We start from the raw sequence: 13,122 nt of genomic DNA, 5'->3' as shown, positions 1-13,122 counted from the left end.
TTACATTCCTTTTTTTCTTACTGTCTTTAAAATCGAGCATGTATTTTACACTTAGAGAGCTTTGTTATTTCAAGTACCCATTAGCCACACATGACTGGTAGCTCCATACTGGGCACTCTCATCGCAACTCAGGCTTTTTATCTAGGTGCTATCTCCCTGCTAGAAAAAGTGCTCCTGAGGACGTGGACCCTCTCACTCTGGAGCCACAGCCCTCTGTCCTTTGTCCCGCCTGGCCCAAGACCAGGCACCCAGGGCACGCATGAAGGAAGGTTGCATGGACAGAGGATGGGTAGCCCGTGTTGAGTGAATGGACGTCTAACGGCTGGGACCGTCTCGGCTCACCTGATGCTTGCGTTCAGCTTCCTCCTTGGCTTTCTTGGCGCTCATCTCCTTCCGGAGTTTGGTTTCCTCCGCCAGCCGCATTCTCTCAGCCTCCAGGCGCCGCCGATACTAAGGGAAGGGGCAGCCTGTGAGCACGGAGCCCTGTGTTCTGCCTCACCCCACCTGGTGGCGCTCTGGGGCTGGGAGATACTGCATCAAGTAATTTGGCAGATGGGGAAACTGAGGCGTCTGAGAAATTATCCAGGTCATGGAATGGGCTGGGGGTACCGATGATCCCAAAACCAAACCAGGTTTGCCTTGGCTGCCCAACGATTCACAAGAATGACTGGGGTCCTCAGCCCTACCCTTGGCTGGGATGGTGAAAATGAGAAGTCTGGCACCAGTTTTGTCATTCTTCAGAGGACGCATAGCCCTAGGTCCCCTCCGTAGGCCTCAGCCAACAAGTGGGGGTGATTTGTCCTCCTGAGATGGAGCAGCACCCCGCAGAGGACACTCTCCTTATGGTGTTGGGAGCTGTGGGTCCTGTGAACTCAAGATCCCTCACCCCCCAGCTGGGAGAAGCGTGGGCGCTGTGGACGGGACCCCTCACCTCAGCTCGGAGGCGCCGGTGCAACCTGCGGGCAATCATGCCCCGGGCGTAGGCCTGCACAGTAAGCACAGCCCAGAGGCGGTGGCGGAATGCTTTGCGCACCAGGTAGGCGCGACAGCGGGCCTGGAACTCGATGATGCGCCGGCGGGCCAGGCGGTACTGCCGGTGCAGCTTCCGGGAGCGGTGCAGGGCCTGCAACCGCAGGAAGCCAAGCCGCATCTGCGAGGACAGAGCCCACTCAGAGGCCCGACTCCAGACGGACCTTCACCCGGGAGCCTCCCCACACGGGGCCCGCTCTCCGACGGGCACGCCCTGAAGGCCCCACTCGGTCTCCCTCAGACTAGGACTTCCCAGAGGTAAGCTCCACCTCCTCTCAGACAAGTTTCCCAGGGAGTGGCCTTGGCTGCCCTTGAGAGGGGCTCCTGAAAGGGTCCCCCTGAGAGGACCCCATCCTCAGACCACAAGCTGGTCTCCTTCCTGTCCACCTCCCCAGCCCCAAGTCCAGGCTACAGGCCAGTTGCTCCTCTGAGATCCGTGAGACACACCTGCTCCTGGCCCCCTCTGAGCTCTCTGATGACCCAGTCTCATACCCACCAAAACATTCCAGAAGTAAAGCCCAAACACTGCGACCAGATGGGAAAAGCCGAAAGAATCAGACTTGGACTTTGGGCTGGAAGAATGGTAGGGGCAGGCTAGGGCAGTGGCAGGAGGCCACCCGGTCCCCAGGCACAGGTAGGTCCTGCTGCTATAGCAACGGGGCCAGGTTCAAAGGCCTTGTGGGGCCAGCGGCAGCCCCCTTGTGGAGCCTCACCAGCCCGTAGTTCTTCCTGCAGTTGTGGCCCCTCCAGTGCCTCTGGATGAGGGTGGCAGCGTTCTTCATCTTCAGAAAGTTGGACCTGAAACAGCAGCATGATGTAGGAGATCGTCCTAGCAGAGACTCGGCACCAATAGGCAGATAGGGTACAGGTGGTGTTTGGAATCAGGAGAGCAGGGTGAGTCCCAGCTCTGTGTCTCCCAGATACACAGCCTGGGGCAATGACACATCACCTCTCTGTGCCTCAACTTCCTCATCTGTAAAGTGGGTAGAATGATACCTGCCCTGCCTGCCTTGCAGACTTGTCATATGAGCCCCATAAGGAGCCTTTCCAAAGTGTTTATTGAATGAATAAATGTATGACTAATAAGTAAATAATATGATGGATGGATGGATGGAGGAAAGGAGGGAGGGAGGGAGTGACCAGATGAACTGCAAAAGCAGAAGGTTGTGGGATTTCTGTGGAGCCTGAATCACACTCCAAAGTCAGTCCTGCCCATTTGTGAATTGTCCCAGCTGTACACACGTTCCTTATATCAAATATAGAACACACTTTATAATTTATAAAATCTCAAATTTCCTCTTTGAGAAATTTCATCAGGAATCCGAGACCACAGAGTGTCCACATGTATGTGCCTCATGTATCCACATGTGCATGTCTGTGTACAGGTGAGTGTACTGTGTTCCTGAGTACACGTGGCACAGACGGGATGTGTGAATTGTGTGTGTATGTTCATCCATGTGCTATCCATGTGTGTGCTGCTTTCTGGGGTGTGCATGGATGTGCATGCTTATTTCCAGTGTTCACATACGGGGCACAGAGGTAAGCCAAGCACACGTGCACACACCCGTGTGTGGGCTCTGGTGGGGAGAGCATTTCCAGGCATGTACCTGTCTTTGAACCCCCGGATGACCTTCTGGAGGAGGATGACTCTGTCGGTGATGGCCTTGTCCCGCTCCACCTCCAGCAGCATGTCGTGGTGGTCCTGGAGGGCAGAGCTCGTGAGCAGTGTCCTATCATGGTCTCCGGTCCTGGGGCTCGGGCTACCCCAGGTGGGCTTTCTCTTCTTTCATTCAGAGTCCAGACCTAGGGCTCAACTGGGCCCCCCAGGCTCCCAGCCCTGCTCACGGGGCAGCCTCTCACAGCCACCAGTGCAGAGAGAGGTGACTGTGGCTGTTTCCCAGAGGCCTGGGTGGGACAAATGGAGCAGGAGGAGCCTAATTTGACGGGGTGGGGTCAGCTGGCTTTACCCCTCTGGCCTTCCCTGCCCTTCCTGATGTCACTGTCGCATCAGTTCTTGACCGGGGCCAGGCCACTTTCATAACCCGCCTGGATCTTGGCAGCCGCGTCCTACCCAGTCTCCTGGCCTCTGTCGCTCCCCCTGGCCCTCCCTAAGGAGGTAACTTCCTCAAACAAATCTGATGGTGACCTTACAGGGATACCCCCAGGTTCCCAGGGACTCCTCCCCGGGCACCCAGGCCCTCCATGATCCAGGCCCTGCCGACTTCTCCAGGCCTCTCTCCTCCTCACCCCGAGCTCCCAACCCTCACTCCAGTTAGACAAAACTTCATCATTTATTCAATACGTATGAAGTGAATGTCTCCATTGTTAGCACAGTGCTAGGTGCTAGAGGGGAGTCTCAGTGAAGCAGGGAGACAGGGGCCTTGCCCTGGAGAGGCGGAGTCCTATGGGAGAACCATATCCATCAGCAAGTCACAGACACGTCTCTTGTGGACGGGGCTCAGCACAGAGGAGCTGCTCCGCCAAGCCTTTCTGGATGAATGAATGAATGAATGAATGAATGAATGAGAAGTGGACATTGAGGCTCTGGAAACCACTGCCGTTTCTGAAGAGCCCAGAGAGGTGAGGATGGGTCGGTGATAGTCCTCAGAACTGTCTGGCACGAGGTGCCATTGCGCTGTGTGCCTTCTCTCCCTTACCCACCTGGGCTGGGCATCAAATCAATTCAGGCTGGAAGCCCAGCACCTGACCTTGGGCCACTCCCTTCTCCTTTCTGAGCCTCTGAAATGGGCATAATAATCCTACCTCACTGGGTTGCTGTGACAACTAAATGAGATCATGGATAAAAAGCCCCCACTGGGGTCTGGGCAGTTGTGAGGTGCACAGGCAGGGAACAGTGGACACATTTTTCCAATAAGGCAATGAAGACTCAGGGAGCTGAAGGGACTGGCCCGTGGCCCCTGCGCCAGGAGGAAATTAGACCGGACCCCAGGACTCCCGCCAGCTCAGGGCTGGCTCCTCCCACGCCTCCACCCAGATGCCCTGTACTGACAGGCTCCACCCAGTACCAAGGAAGGAGCCCTGCCCCGTCACGCAGGACAGCCAGAAGTCTAGTACAGCGGAAATGGAAATGGGGAAGCTAGGGTGCTGGGAGCTCCCACTCTCCCTGCCACAGCTGCCCCACCACCATCAAATCCCAGCAAGCTCTGGACTCCCCATGACTGAGTTTCCTTCTCTTAGCCCTGCTCCCTCCCCAACTGCCAGGCTCCAATGTCCTGCCGGGGCTGCTGTGGGAGCCAGGGAGCTCCAGGCTGCAGGGGGAGGGGGGGTACAGAAGGTCCTCCACAGCCCCAGATGAACCCTGCCTGACAGGAAATCACAGAAGGAGACCTAAAGATACACTCAAGAGGGCTCCCCACTCCCAGGCACGTCCCATTTTACAGATGGGGAAATGAGGATCAGAAGGGCCATGACCCGCCCAAAGTAGGGAAGACAGCCCTCCCTAGATTGAATCCAGGCCTCCCTGGTGAGCCCACCTTGATCTTCTGTTTTGTCACCCTGGGTCAGTGCTCTGACCCCACCCTCAGGTCACAGATGGGCTCAATACCAGCTGGCCCTCCCCCACAGTGATACCCCAAGGTTCCGGAGCGGTGAGGATGGGCAGATGATGGTCCTCAGAGCTGAACGAGGAGGCCGCACTCCCCACCTGCTTCTCCTATTACAAACTGCAGGGCAAGAGGAGCCAAAGGCCCAGCGCTGACCCCCTCTGATGCTGTAGCTTCTCTAAAGCAGCCACTTCGGGCACATTCCCACCCATGAGGGGAAGTTCACAGCGAGTCAGAGGTTGTGCTCACCTTCAGAAAGATCTTGGTTTTGCCGATCTGCCAGTCGTCATGAGTGCCCAGCACAGCCTCAGCCATGCGCTTGCATGTCCCCCGAAGGTCATCCTGGGGGGGCGGCGCACAAGGGATGGGCAGCCCCGCCAGTGGGACGGTCCGCTGCGTGTCCCTCCCGAGGCTGGGCGGCAGGGCTCTTGCTCCGGTTCTGCCCCTGACTCGCTTTATGACCCCAGCCTGGTCCTGCCTTCTCTGACCCTCACTGTTCTCCTCAGCTCCGCAGGATAACTGCAAAACCCTCTTCCACAGCTGACACCCAGGGCACACTTGGCAGCCCTGGTCTCATCCATTACACCACATGTGTGACGTCCACCCCTACCGAGCACAGCCATCAAAGCCTGTGGAGGCACTCCACTGCCTGACCCCCGTTTTCCCAGCCGTACCTGAGGTGGCTGAGCCGGTGTCATGTCCAGTATACTGTCCCGATGAGAAAACTGTGGCCCTTGCCCAGCCCAGAGCTGGGACTCCCCATCCTGCCATCTATGCCCCAGCTCTGTACCTGCTTGTAGGCCGGCTTCACCCCGGGCAGCAACACTCGGTATCGCTCCACAAACTCCACAAAGCTGTAGCGGATGGGATAGCCAGCTCGACGGATTCGGATGGTCTCCATCATCCCTGAGTACCGCAGCTGGCGCACACACAGGTGCCGGTCGAACAGCTGCGGGCACAGAGCCAAAGCCATCAGCACTGGCGGCTCCTGCTGGGAGACCAGCTCTGCTCCGCCTTTCCCCAGCCCCAGACCAAGGCCACACAGCCCATGAGGAGCAAAGGTGGGACTGAACCTGGATCTGCAGTTCAAACCCACACAGCAGCACGACATGAGACCCTCACAGGGGGTGAGCTGGTGCTTTGGGGCACAGAGGAGAGATGGCTTAATTCCCCCTTGGGACCTCTGGAGGGGGCTTCATGGAGGAGGCAGTCTTTGCTCTAACCCTGACAGGAGAGAAGGCACTGAGGTAGGTTAGAACATGTGCAAAGGTGTGGAAGCCTGAAAGTGCAGGACATGTCGGGGGACTTTACAGGGACTGAGGAGGCTAATTCACGCCAAGGTAATGATAGTGCAGGTAGTGGGTGCCTTGCACAACCCCAGGGGGTGCCCTTCATGTTGCAGCAATTATAGACTCGCAAGTATTCAGACAACTTTCTGGCTGCTGACAGTAAAGTGTCTTAAGAAGGAGACACATCTTTCTAACTGGCACAAGTCATATTTGTCATGACAGCAGGGCAGGGCAGGGCCGCCTGGAGTTCCTGGAGGGGCTGGGAAAGCTAGGGAGGGAGCAGGGAGTCATGGGTTTGATTTGCGTTTGAGAGTCTCGTCTCTCACTGTAGTGGGAAGGGGGCCTGGACAGGGAAGACAGGCAGCAGGAAGGCAGGGGAGCACCGAAGACATCCTGCTGCCGAGGTCCAGGCAACAGAGGCTGACATGTGGGTCCAGAGAAGGTTCCAGAGGCATCTGAGAGTGAGAGAGATGGTACCTAACTGCCTTGGCAGGGCCCTGGCCTCAGTCCCCTGGACCTCCTGTCTTAGCTGGGGAGCTCGCTGGAGCCTTCTGTGACCCTCATGCATCTGTAGACCTACCTGGTCCTGAGTCCAGGGGGACTGGACAGCCCACTCTGAGGAACGTTTCCAGGCAGGGGACAGGGACAGTATGTGCATGGGTGGTTCCCGCCTCCTGTTTCCTTTCCCTCCATGCACTTTCACTGGCCTCTGCCTTCCGTGCTTCCCCAGACCCTTCAGGCCCCAGCTTCCCCCCAGGCCTCGGGAAGAGCCTTGTGGTACACAACACCCACCCCCCCAGAACCCTGAAAGGAGGGGGCGCCCAGTGAAGGGCTGCCCAGGCTCCCGGCTCTGTAGCCTCAAGCCCCTTAACTTCCCTGAGCCTCCTCCAGTCCTGCATCTCAAATGTGTGGGCCATGGAGCACCCTGCCCCCCATGGCCCTCCCCCACCCCCACCCCCAGGCCGGGCCGGGGCTGGCCCCCTGCCCAGGGCCGCTCACCATAGGCTTCTTGAACTCGTTGGGCTTGATACAGCGCACGAAGAAGGGCTGGCAGGCCCCCAGGGTACGCATGAGCAGCTCCAGCGACCGCTTGAACTGGCTGCTGAGTGTGGGCGAGCGCTTCCTGGTCTCCGCGCCCTGGGGGGACGAACCACAGCCATGGGAGGGGCTGACCTGCCCCACTCCAGCACTCCAGGAAGGGAAGCGGGAGGGAAGGTCAGTGAGGTCAGGGCCTCAGGGAGAACCGCCCGGGAAGCCGCTGGCCAGCACTGCACTTGGGGTTTTCTTGTGACTTGTCTGGTCTGGGCTAGAGCTTGGACCTCAGACACCCTCCCGCGCCCCCCCACCCTGGAGCCTCCTGGGACCTGGGCCAGGAGAAGTGCTGCACGGGGAGCTGGGGAGCCCCGGGTCCCCCACCCCTCTGGTGTGCTGGATGACCCTCCCTGAATCTCCATCCTTCCTTTCCCAGAGTAAATGACTGACCTAACTTAGTCACCTCAGGGCACTGGGGTCTCCCTAGAAAAAGGTTAGATAGACCTAAATTCAAACCCTGGCCCCACTGCGTCCTAGCTGTGTGATCTTGGGCAGGTCACTAAACAGTGCTGACCTTCCCTTTCCTAAATGGGAATAGTGCCATATGTCTAGCTGACAGGGCTGTGTAAGGGTGAGCACATAGTATGTAAACAGCAACCTGGGATGTGGGGGTGGGGGGTTAGGGGCAAGGAAGTGTGCTGCCTTTGCCCTCCCCTCCTGTGGGACTAGCCAGTCAGCAGCAGGCTGGGTGGGGCACCCCCCCACTCCCCCCCCACCCCCACCCCCTGTCAGCCTCCTAAGAAGGCACCCAGCTGGCTGCCCACAGTGCTGGCCCAAGGCCCAAGGCTCTGTGCTCCATCAGCTGCTCTGAGAGAGCAGACCACTGACCCCTGCACCTCCCTGCCCTGTGGGGTCCCCTCTCAGAATACTGTGAGGGGTTTGTTGGGGGAGGACCTGAGCAGCAAACAAACAGGAAGCAGACCATCTCAGACTGATACCGAGGAAAGGCACATAGAAACCAGATTCGTTTCCAAAGCATTTTGATGTTACTGTGTCCCTGGTGAGGATTTCTTATGAATAAATTTGATTCTCATTGTAAGATTTTATACTTTAAATGAATTTTATCTGATCTCCTGTAGCACCAAAAACCAGGGGTACAGATACAGATGTGTGAGGTACGTGGTGGGGCAGAGGCATTTAACCCATAGACAACATGCCCCAGATTAAAACGACACTTGCCAAGAACAGCAAACGTTTACTATTCTGAAATTTGCTATGTTTTCTGTTTTAGTTTTATTTGGAACATATTCTAGAGTTTTGCCAAGGGAAGCTGTATTTGCATCGGGGTAGGGTGAATGTCAGGTCTGTGGCCCCCACGGCTGCCCCCGGACCTGCCCCAGCAGCAGCACTGGGTGACCCCCACTTAGAGAGGGAGCTGTCCGGGTTGGGCTGTGCCCAGGCTACGTTAGAGCCCCTGCCCTCAGCACACACACAGCAGAGATACAGACACATACTCATACACACAGCACACACACACACACAGCACACAGTGCATGGACAGAGTACACACATCCTGACAGCACACAAAAACACAACAGGACACAACATACACACACACACCTGCACAGACACACAAAGCACACACGTACACACACACAACACACACTCTTCTTTGGGGTTGATCATCGTCCTGGGGCTATTTCTGGTCTGTCTTCCCTGCTGGGCTGAGTCCTGTGAGGACAGGTGGGTCTGCCTTGTTTACGGCTGTGTCCCAGATCTGGTACGGTAACCGTCAACAACACTGCGGAACTGAAGTGGTGCTGAACTGGTTCCAAGTAACCAAGGGCTCCCGAAAATTGTCCACCTTCGAATTGCTCAGGCCCAACATCTAGAAACCGTCCCCAACTCCTCTTCTCCTCAATCCAGTACGTCAGCAAACCTTCTTGGCTCCCCCTCCAAAACGGATCCCGGATCTGACCACTTCTTACCACGTCCTCCACTGTCAGCCTGGTCCAAGCCTCCCTCATTGCTCTCAGATTACTGCAATAACCTCCAAACTGGTCTCCCTCCTTCTGTGCCCACACTCCCCATGGCCCTCTACTCCGCTATGGACGCAACAGCCCGCGTGAGGCTGTTAAAACACGAACCCAGTCATGTCTGCCCGCTCGGAACCCTCCAAGGCTTCCCGCGTCACCTGCATGAACACCAAGGTCCTCGTGAGGACCGACGATGTCCCACAGGACCTGGTTCTAGTGACTGCTCATCTCCTGCACCCTGTGCTCTTCCTACACTGCACCAGGCAGGCTGAGGGCTGAAGGAGCACCTTGGGGCTTTGCACTTGCTGTTCCCTCTCTCTGTAACGCTTTTCTTCCAAAATGCCTGTGGCTGGCTTCTTTACCTCCTCCTCAGCATCTCAGTAAGGCCTTTCCTGGTCTCCGTATGCAAAACTGCGAAGCCCCACCACCGGCATTCCCCACTCCTTCATTTTTCTCCATATCATATATCACCACCTGACATACTATGTATTTTACATATTTATTTGCTTATTAACTATTTCCCCTTCTGCTGGAATGTAAGTTCCATGCAGACAGAGATTTTTTTCTGTTTTGTTCACTATTCCGTCCCTGGGACTGAGGACAACGCTTGGCATACTTGGGCACTCAGTAAATAAGTGAGTAAGTGGGGCTGTGCAGCGGCAGGGTCTGCGGTCACTGCCCTGGCCACCTGGGTTGCTGATTTGCTTTATTTCATTGAGGGGAAAGGTGCTCCTTTCGGATGTTCCTTGTTTTCTGGGATAATCTAAAGATATCTGGGGATGAGGTAAAGGCAGAAACGAAAAGTCCAAAAGTCAAGGTTAAATGACTCCACGGACGGGATCTGAGGGGCGGACAGACACCTGAGCAGCATGTGAATGAGGCTGGGAAGTCACAGGCAGGAGAAGCCGCCGGCACAAAGAGTGAACAACGTGTCCTGTGGACTCAGGACCCTGGGAGCGTGTGACTGGAGTTAGATTAACGGCGGTGGGGGTCGGGGGTTGCTCAATGCCTTGGAAGAACTACCGTCCTCATGGCTCAGCGGATCCTCCAGCGGCACAGGCTGGGGTGGGGCTGCCTGGGTGCCTTGGGGAGGCAGACACCAGAGTGGAAGGATTGGGAACGCGGGGGTTGGGGGCCTGCAGGGGACGCGAACTCAGACCACTAGGGGGCGGCATCTGGGCTTCCGCCCTGAGGAAAGCACTGCAGCTCATACACGGTTCCGAAAAAACGGACTTCACACTTCACCAAGCTGATTTCCACGTTCCTTTAACAGAGCGGTCACGTTTCCAGCGGTTACGAAGCACTTTTTCTTTCCCAGAGGTGAGGCTTACAGAGACAGCATAGCAAGTGAAACAGAGCAGGGACTTGAGAAGCCTCGCTTTAGCCCTCACTCGAATGGGACCTTGGACAAGTCCCTGCACCTTCCTGAGACAGACGTGGATCAAATCCCTGTGTGTTATAAGCTGTGTGACCCCGAGCAAGGCCTCTCTGGGCCCCAGCTTCATTAGCTGTAAAATGGGAGCAATAGTAATCACTCGCAAGGTTACTAGGGGAGTGACTGAGGTGAGAAATGTAAGTGCAGAGCTCACAGCCTGGCCCAGAAGAGTACAGGTAATTGGTATCAAAGTGTCACCGCTGTGTCTAATTCTGTGCTCCAATGACTCCCTCAGAGGTGGGCCATTCACGGAGACCTCAGGGTCTTATACTTGGCGCTCTCAGCAAGTGGATTCTAGTCTCAGGTCCAGGGGAAGGAGCCTTAGAACGGGAAACTTCACAGTGTCGTCTCCTGATACTTTGGAATGAGAGGAGAAGGAGTAGGTGCAGAAGACGGGGTTCCGTGGTCTCCCAGAACTGTGCAAGACCAGGAGGAATGGGTGGGTCTGGCAGGGGGTGGTCTGGGGACTAGAAGAGGAGAGGAAAGAGTGGAAGAGAGCCGAGAGCCACACCTGTCCCCAGTACTGTGAACCTGAGGTAGGTGGGTTCAGGGTTGGGCCTGCTGGGTGCTGGTGCTTCAGGCACGTGGAGTCCCTCTCTGGTGGTGGCCCTTCATTCACCCCACCTGCAGAATGGCCCACAGTGTTGGCCTGGGGAGTGGGATACCAGGGCCAATCCGTTGGCAGAGGATAGAGGCCACCGTGCAACAAGCTCCCCGCTCCTGATATGTGGCTGCCCTGCTCTGCTGTGGCTTTTGGGAATTGTCCCAGAACTCTGTGAGGCACTGTGCAGCAAGGGGGTGCCAGATGTGCAGAAAGGAAGAGGGACTCAGCACTAAGACTAAAAGTAGGGGGTGTCAGTAGTAGGCCGAGAGAAAACTGAGGGTTGAGAAAAGGGAGGCAAAGGGGATGGCAGAGCTGTGCTTCTGCTCAGGGGTCCCCAACACCTTTGGGACCTCAAGTGCCTTGGGAGGCGCAGCCTGAAGGTGGTGGTTAGGACATACAAGGGGTGCTGTTCCGAGGCCTTAGGAGGTCTGGGGACAATCACTTGTAGTGCCAGCTCCCCAAGGTGCGGGGACTTGGGGTGAGTCACACCCCATCTCTGAGCTTCAGTCCCCTGTCTGCAAAATGCAGACAATACCATGCCCATCCTGCCTCACAGGATTATCACAGGATCTGACCAAGTCGCAATGTGGAAACACTTAGCAGGGCTTGGCTTAGTCAAATATTCAATTCGGGAGAGGCTGTGGGTGACACGGGTTCGATTCCAGCTCTGGCCTTGGCTCTCAGGGTAGTTGGGCCAGTCTTGTTTCTTTTTCTAGGACTCAGTTTCCTCCTTTAAGAAACCGAGATGCTTGCAGTACACACAACTCAAAAAACAAAAAAAACAAAACCACTCCACAAACCACTCCACAAAAAAACACATTCCAAAAAAAAAAAAAAAAGCAGCAGCAGCAGCATCAGCAGCCAGCCCTTTCCCCAACCCTCAGTGCCACGGGAGCCAAGGACATAGCCCAGCCCCAGGGGCTGCTGAGGCCTCTCCCGCCATCCTCTGACCCCGGGTCTGGGTCTTTTACCTTCGCAGAAGCTGCTGACTGGCGGAGAGTGCCCGATGAATAACCACAGAGAAACTATAACAGGAACCACAATACAGGGGTAGATGGGAAGGGAAGGGGGCAAGGAGAACGTGGTGGGTCAGAAAACAGAAGGCAAAACCCACAGGGAGAGAAAAGGAGCCTCAGGGCAGAGGTCTGAGCTCCTGGGGGCCAGGGCAGCATGGGCATCTGGATGAGCACCAAGGGGGCAGTGGCTCTGCCTACCCGTGAGCCCCTCCATGTACCCTCCAGGAAGCCATGGGACAGGAGGAGAATATGAAATAAAAAGGCATCTGATATGATCCTGCAGGAAAAAGGCCACCAGACTACGACTCTAGGGATAAAAGAAATGTAGAGGGTGGGACATTCTCTACCCACTGTTTGGGGTCCAGGGCTACCACAAATATGCCCTTTGTGCCATTTCTTGAAACACCCACACCCATCCATGTCCTTGGGGCTGGACGTGCTCCCTTTGCCTGTGCTCCATTAGCGCTAGAGGTCCAGGTATGGGGACCCCCATCTTAAACCGAGTCCTGATCTGGCTCTGCTCTGTGCCCCCTCATGTGACCCTTCCTTGGGTCTTGCACCCCACCTGCACTCCACAATCAGTACAAGAGGAACAGATGGGAGGACCCCAAGTCCCTCCTGGAACTACAGCAAAGCACTGAGGCTAGAGGGGCTCAGCTGAAGCTATTAGACAAGGGCAGAGGGGTGCTAGACTCAGGCCTGGCTTCTGCGGGGCACTTCCCACCCAATGGCAGCCCCGTCCTGACGTTACCATGGCGACGTCAGCTTGGAAGATCTGCTTGATGAACTTGTTCCTGGAGGAGTGGACCAGCTGGATGATGTCTCCATGTAGGGTGTCCCGGTTCTTCTCCAGGAAGCCTGGGCAGCGGCAAAGAGTGGTCACAGCTTGCCAGCTCTGGCAGCCTCTGCCAGACAAGATTCAGCCCTTCCCCAATCCTCCCCAAGAGCCAGGAGGACCCTCAAAATTGACTTAGTTCAACCACATCCATGCTCTAGTGGGGGACACAGAAGCCTGGAGATAATAGCAACTTGCCCAAGATCACAGAGAAAGTGAGGCACAGAGCCAGAACTGGAACGCTGTCTCCCCCATCACTCAGCCCCCCTCTTCCAGACCCCCT

At 56.3% G+C, this 13,122-nt stretch overlaps 1 protein-coding gene across 1 annotated transcript in view; it reads right to left on the bottom strand.

The window, feature by feature from the left end:
• The window catches only part of MYO7A (myosin VIIA), a 79,451-nt gene that overhangs the window by 29,033 nt on the left and 37,296 nt on the right, over positions 1 to 13,122 (bottom strand). Inside the window, exons 15-22 of the mRNA XM_033121317.1 lie at positions 12,756 to 12,862; positions 6,881 to 7,018; positions 5,383 to 5,541; positions 4,842 to 4,934; positions 2,637 to 2,731; positions 1,743 to 1,827; positions 932 to 1,150; positions 343 to 450 (exon numbers count right to left, since the gene is read on the bottom strand). Of these exons, the coding sequence (XP_032977208.1) occupies positions 343 to 450; positions 932 to 1,150; positions 1,743 to 1,827; positions 2,637 to 2,731; positions 4,842 to 4,934; positions 5,383 to 5,541; positions 6,881 to 7,018; positions 12,756 to 12,862 (1,004 nt within the window). The remainder of the gene's footprint in view (positions 1 to 342; positions 451 to 931; positions 1,151 to 1,742; positions 1,828 to 2,636; positions 2,732 to 4,841; positions 4,935 to 5,382; positions 5,542 to 6,880; positions 7,019 to 12,755; positions 12,863 to 13,122) is intronic.

This window comes from Rhinolophus ferrumequinum, chromosome 11 (genome assembly GCF_004115265.2).
Source record: "Rhinolophus ferrumequinum isolate MPI-CBG mRhiFer1 chromosome 11, mRhiFer1_v1.p, whole genome shotgun sequence".
Classification (NCBI taxonomy): Eukaryota; Metazoa; Chordata; class Mammalia; order Chiroptera; family Rhinolophidae; genus Rhinolophus; species Rhinolophus ferrumequinum.
This window is presented reverse-complemented; position numbering and strand designations above follow the sequence as displayed.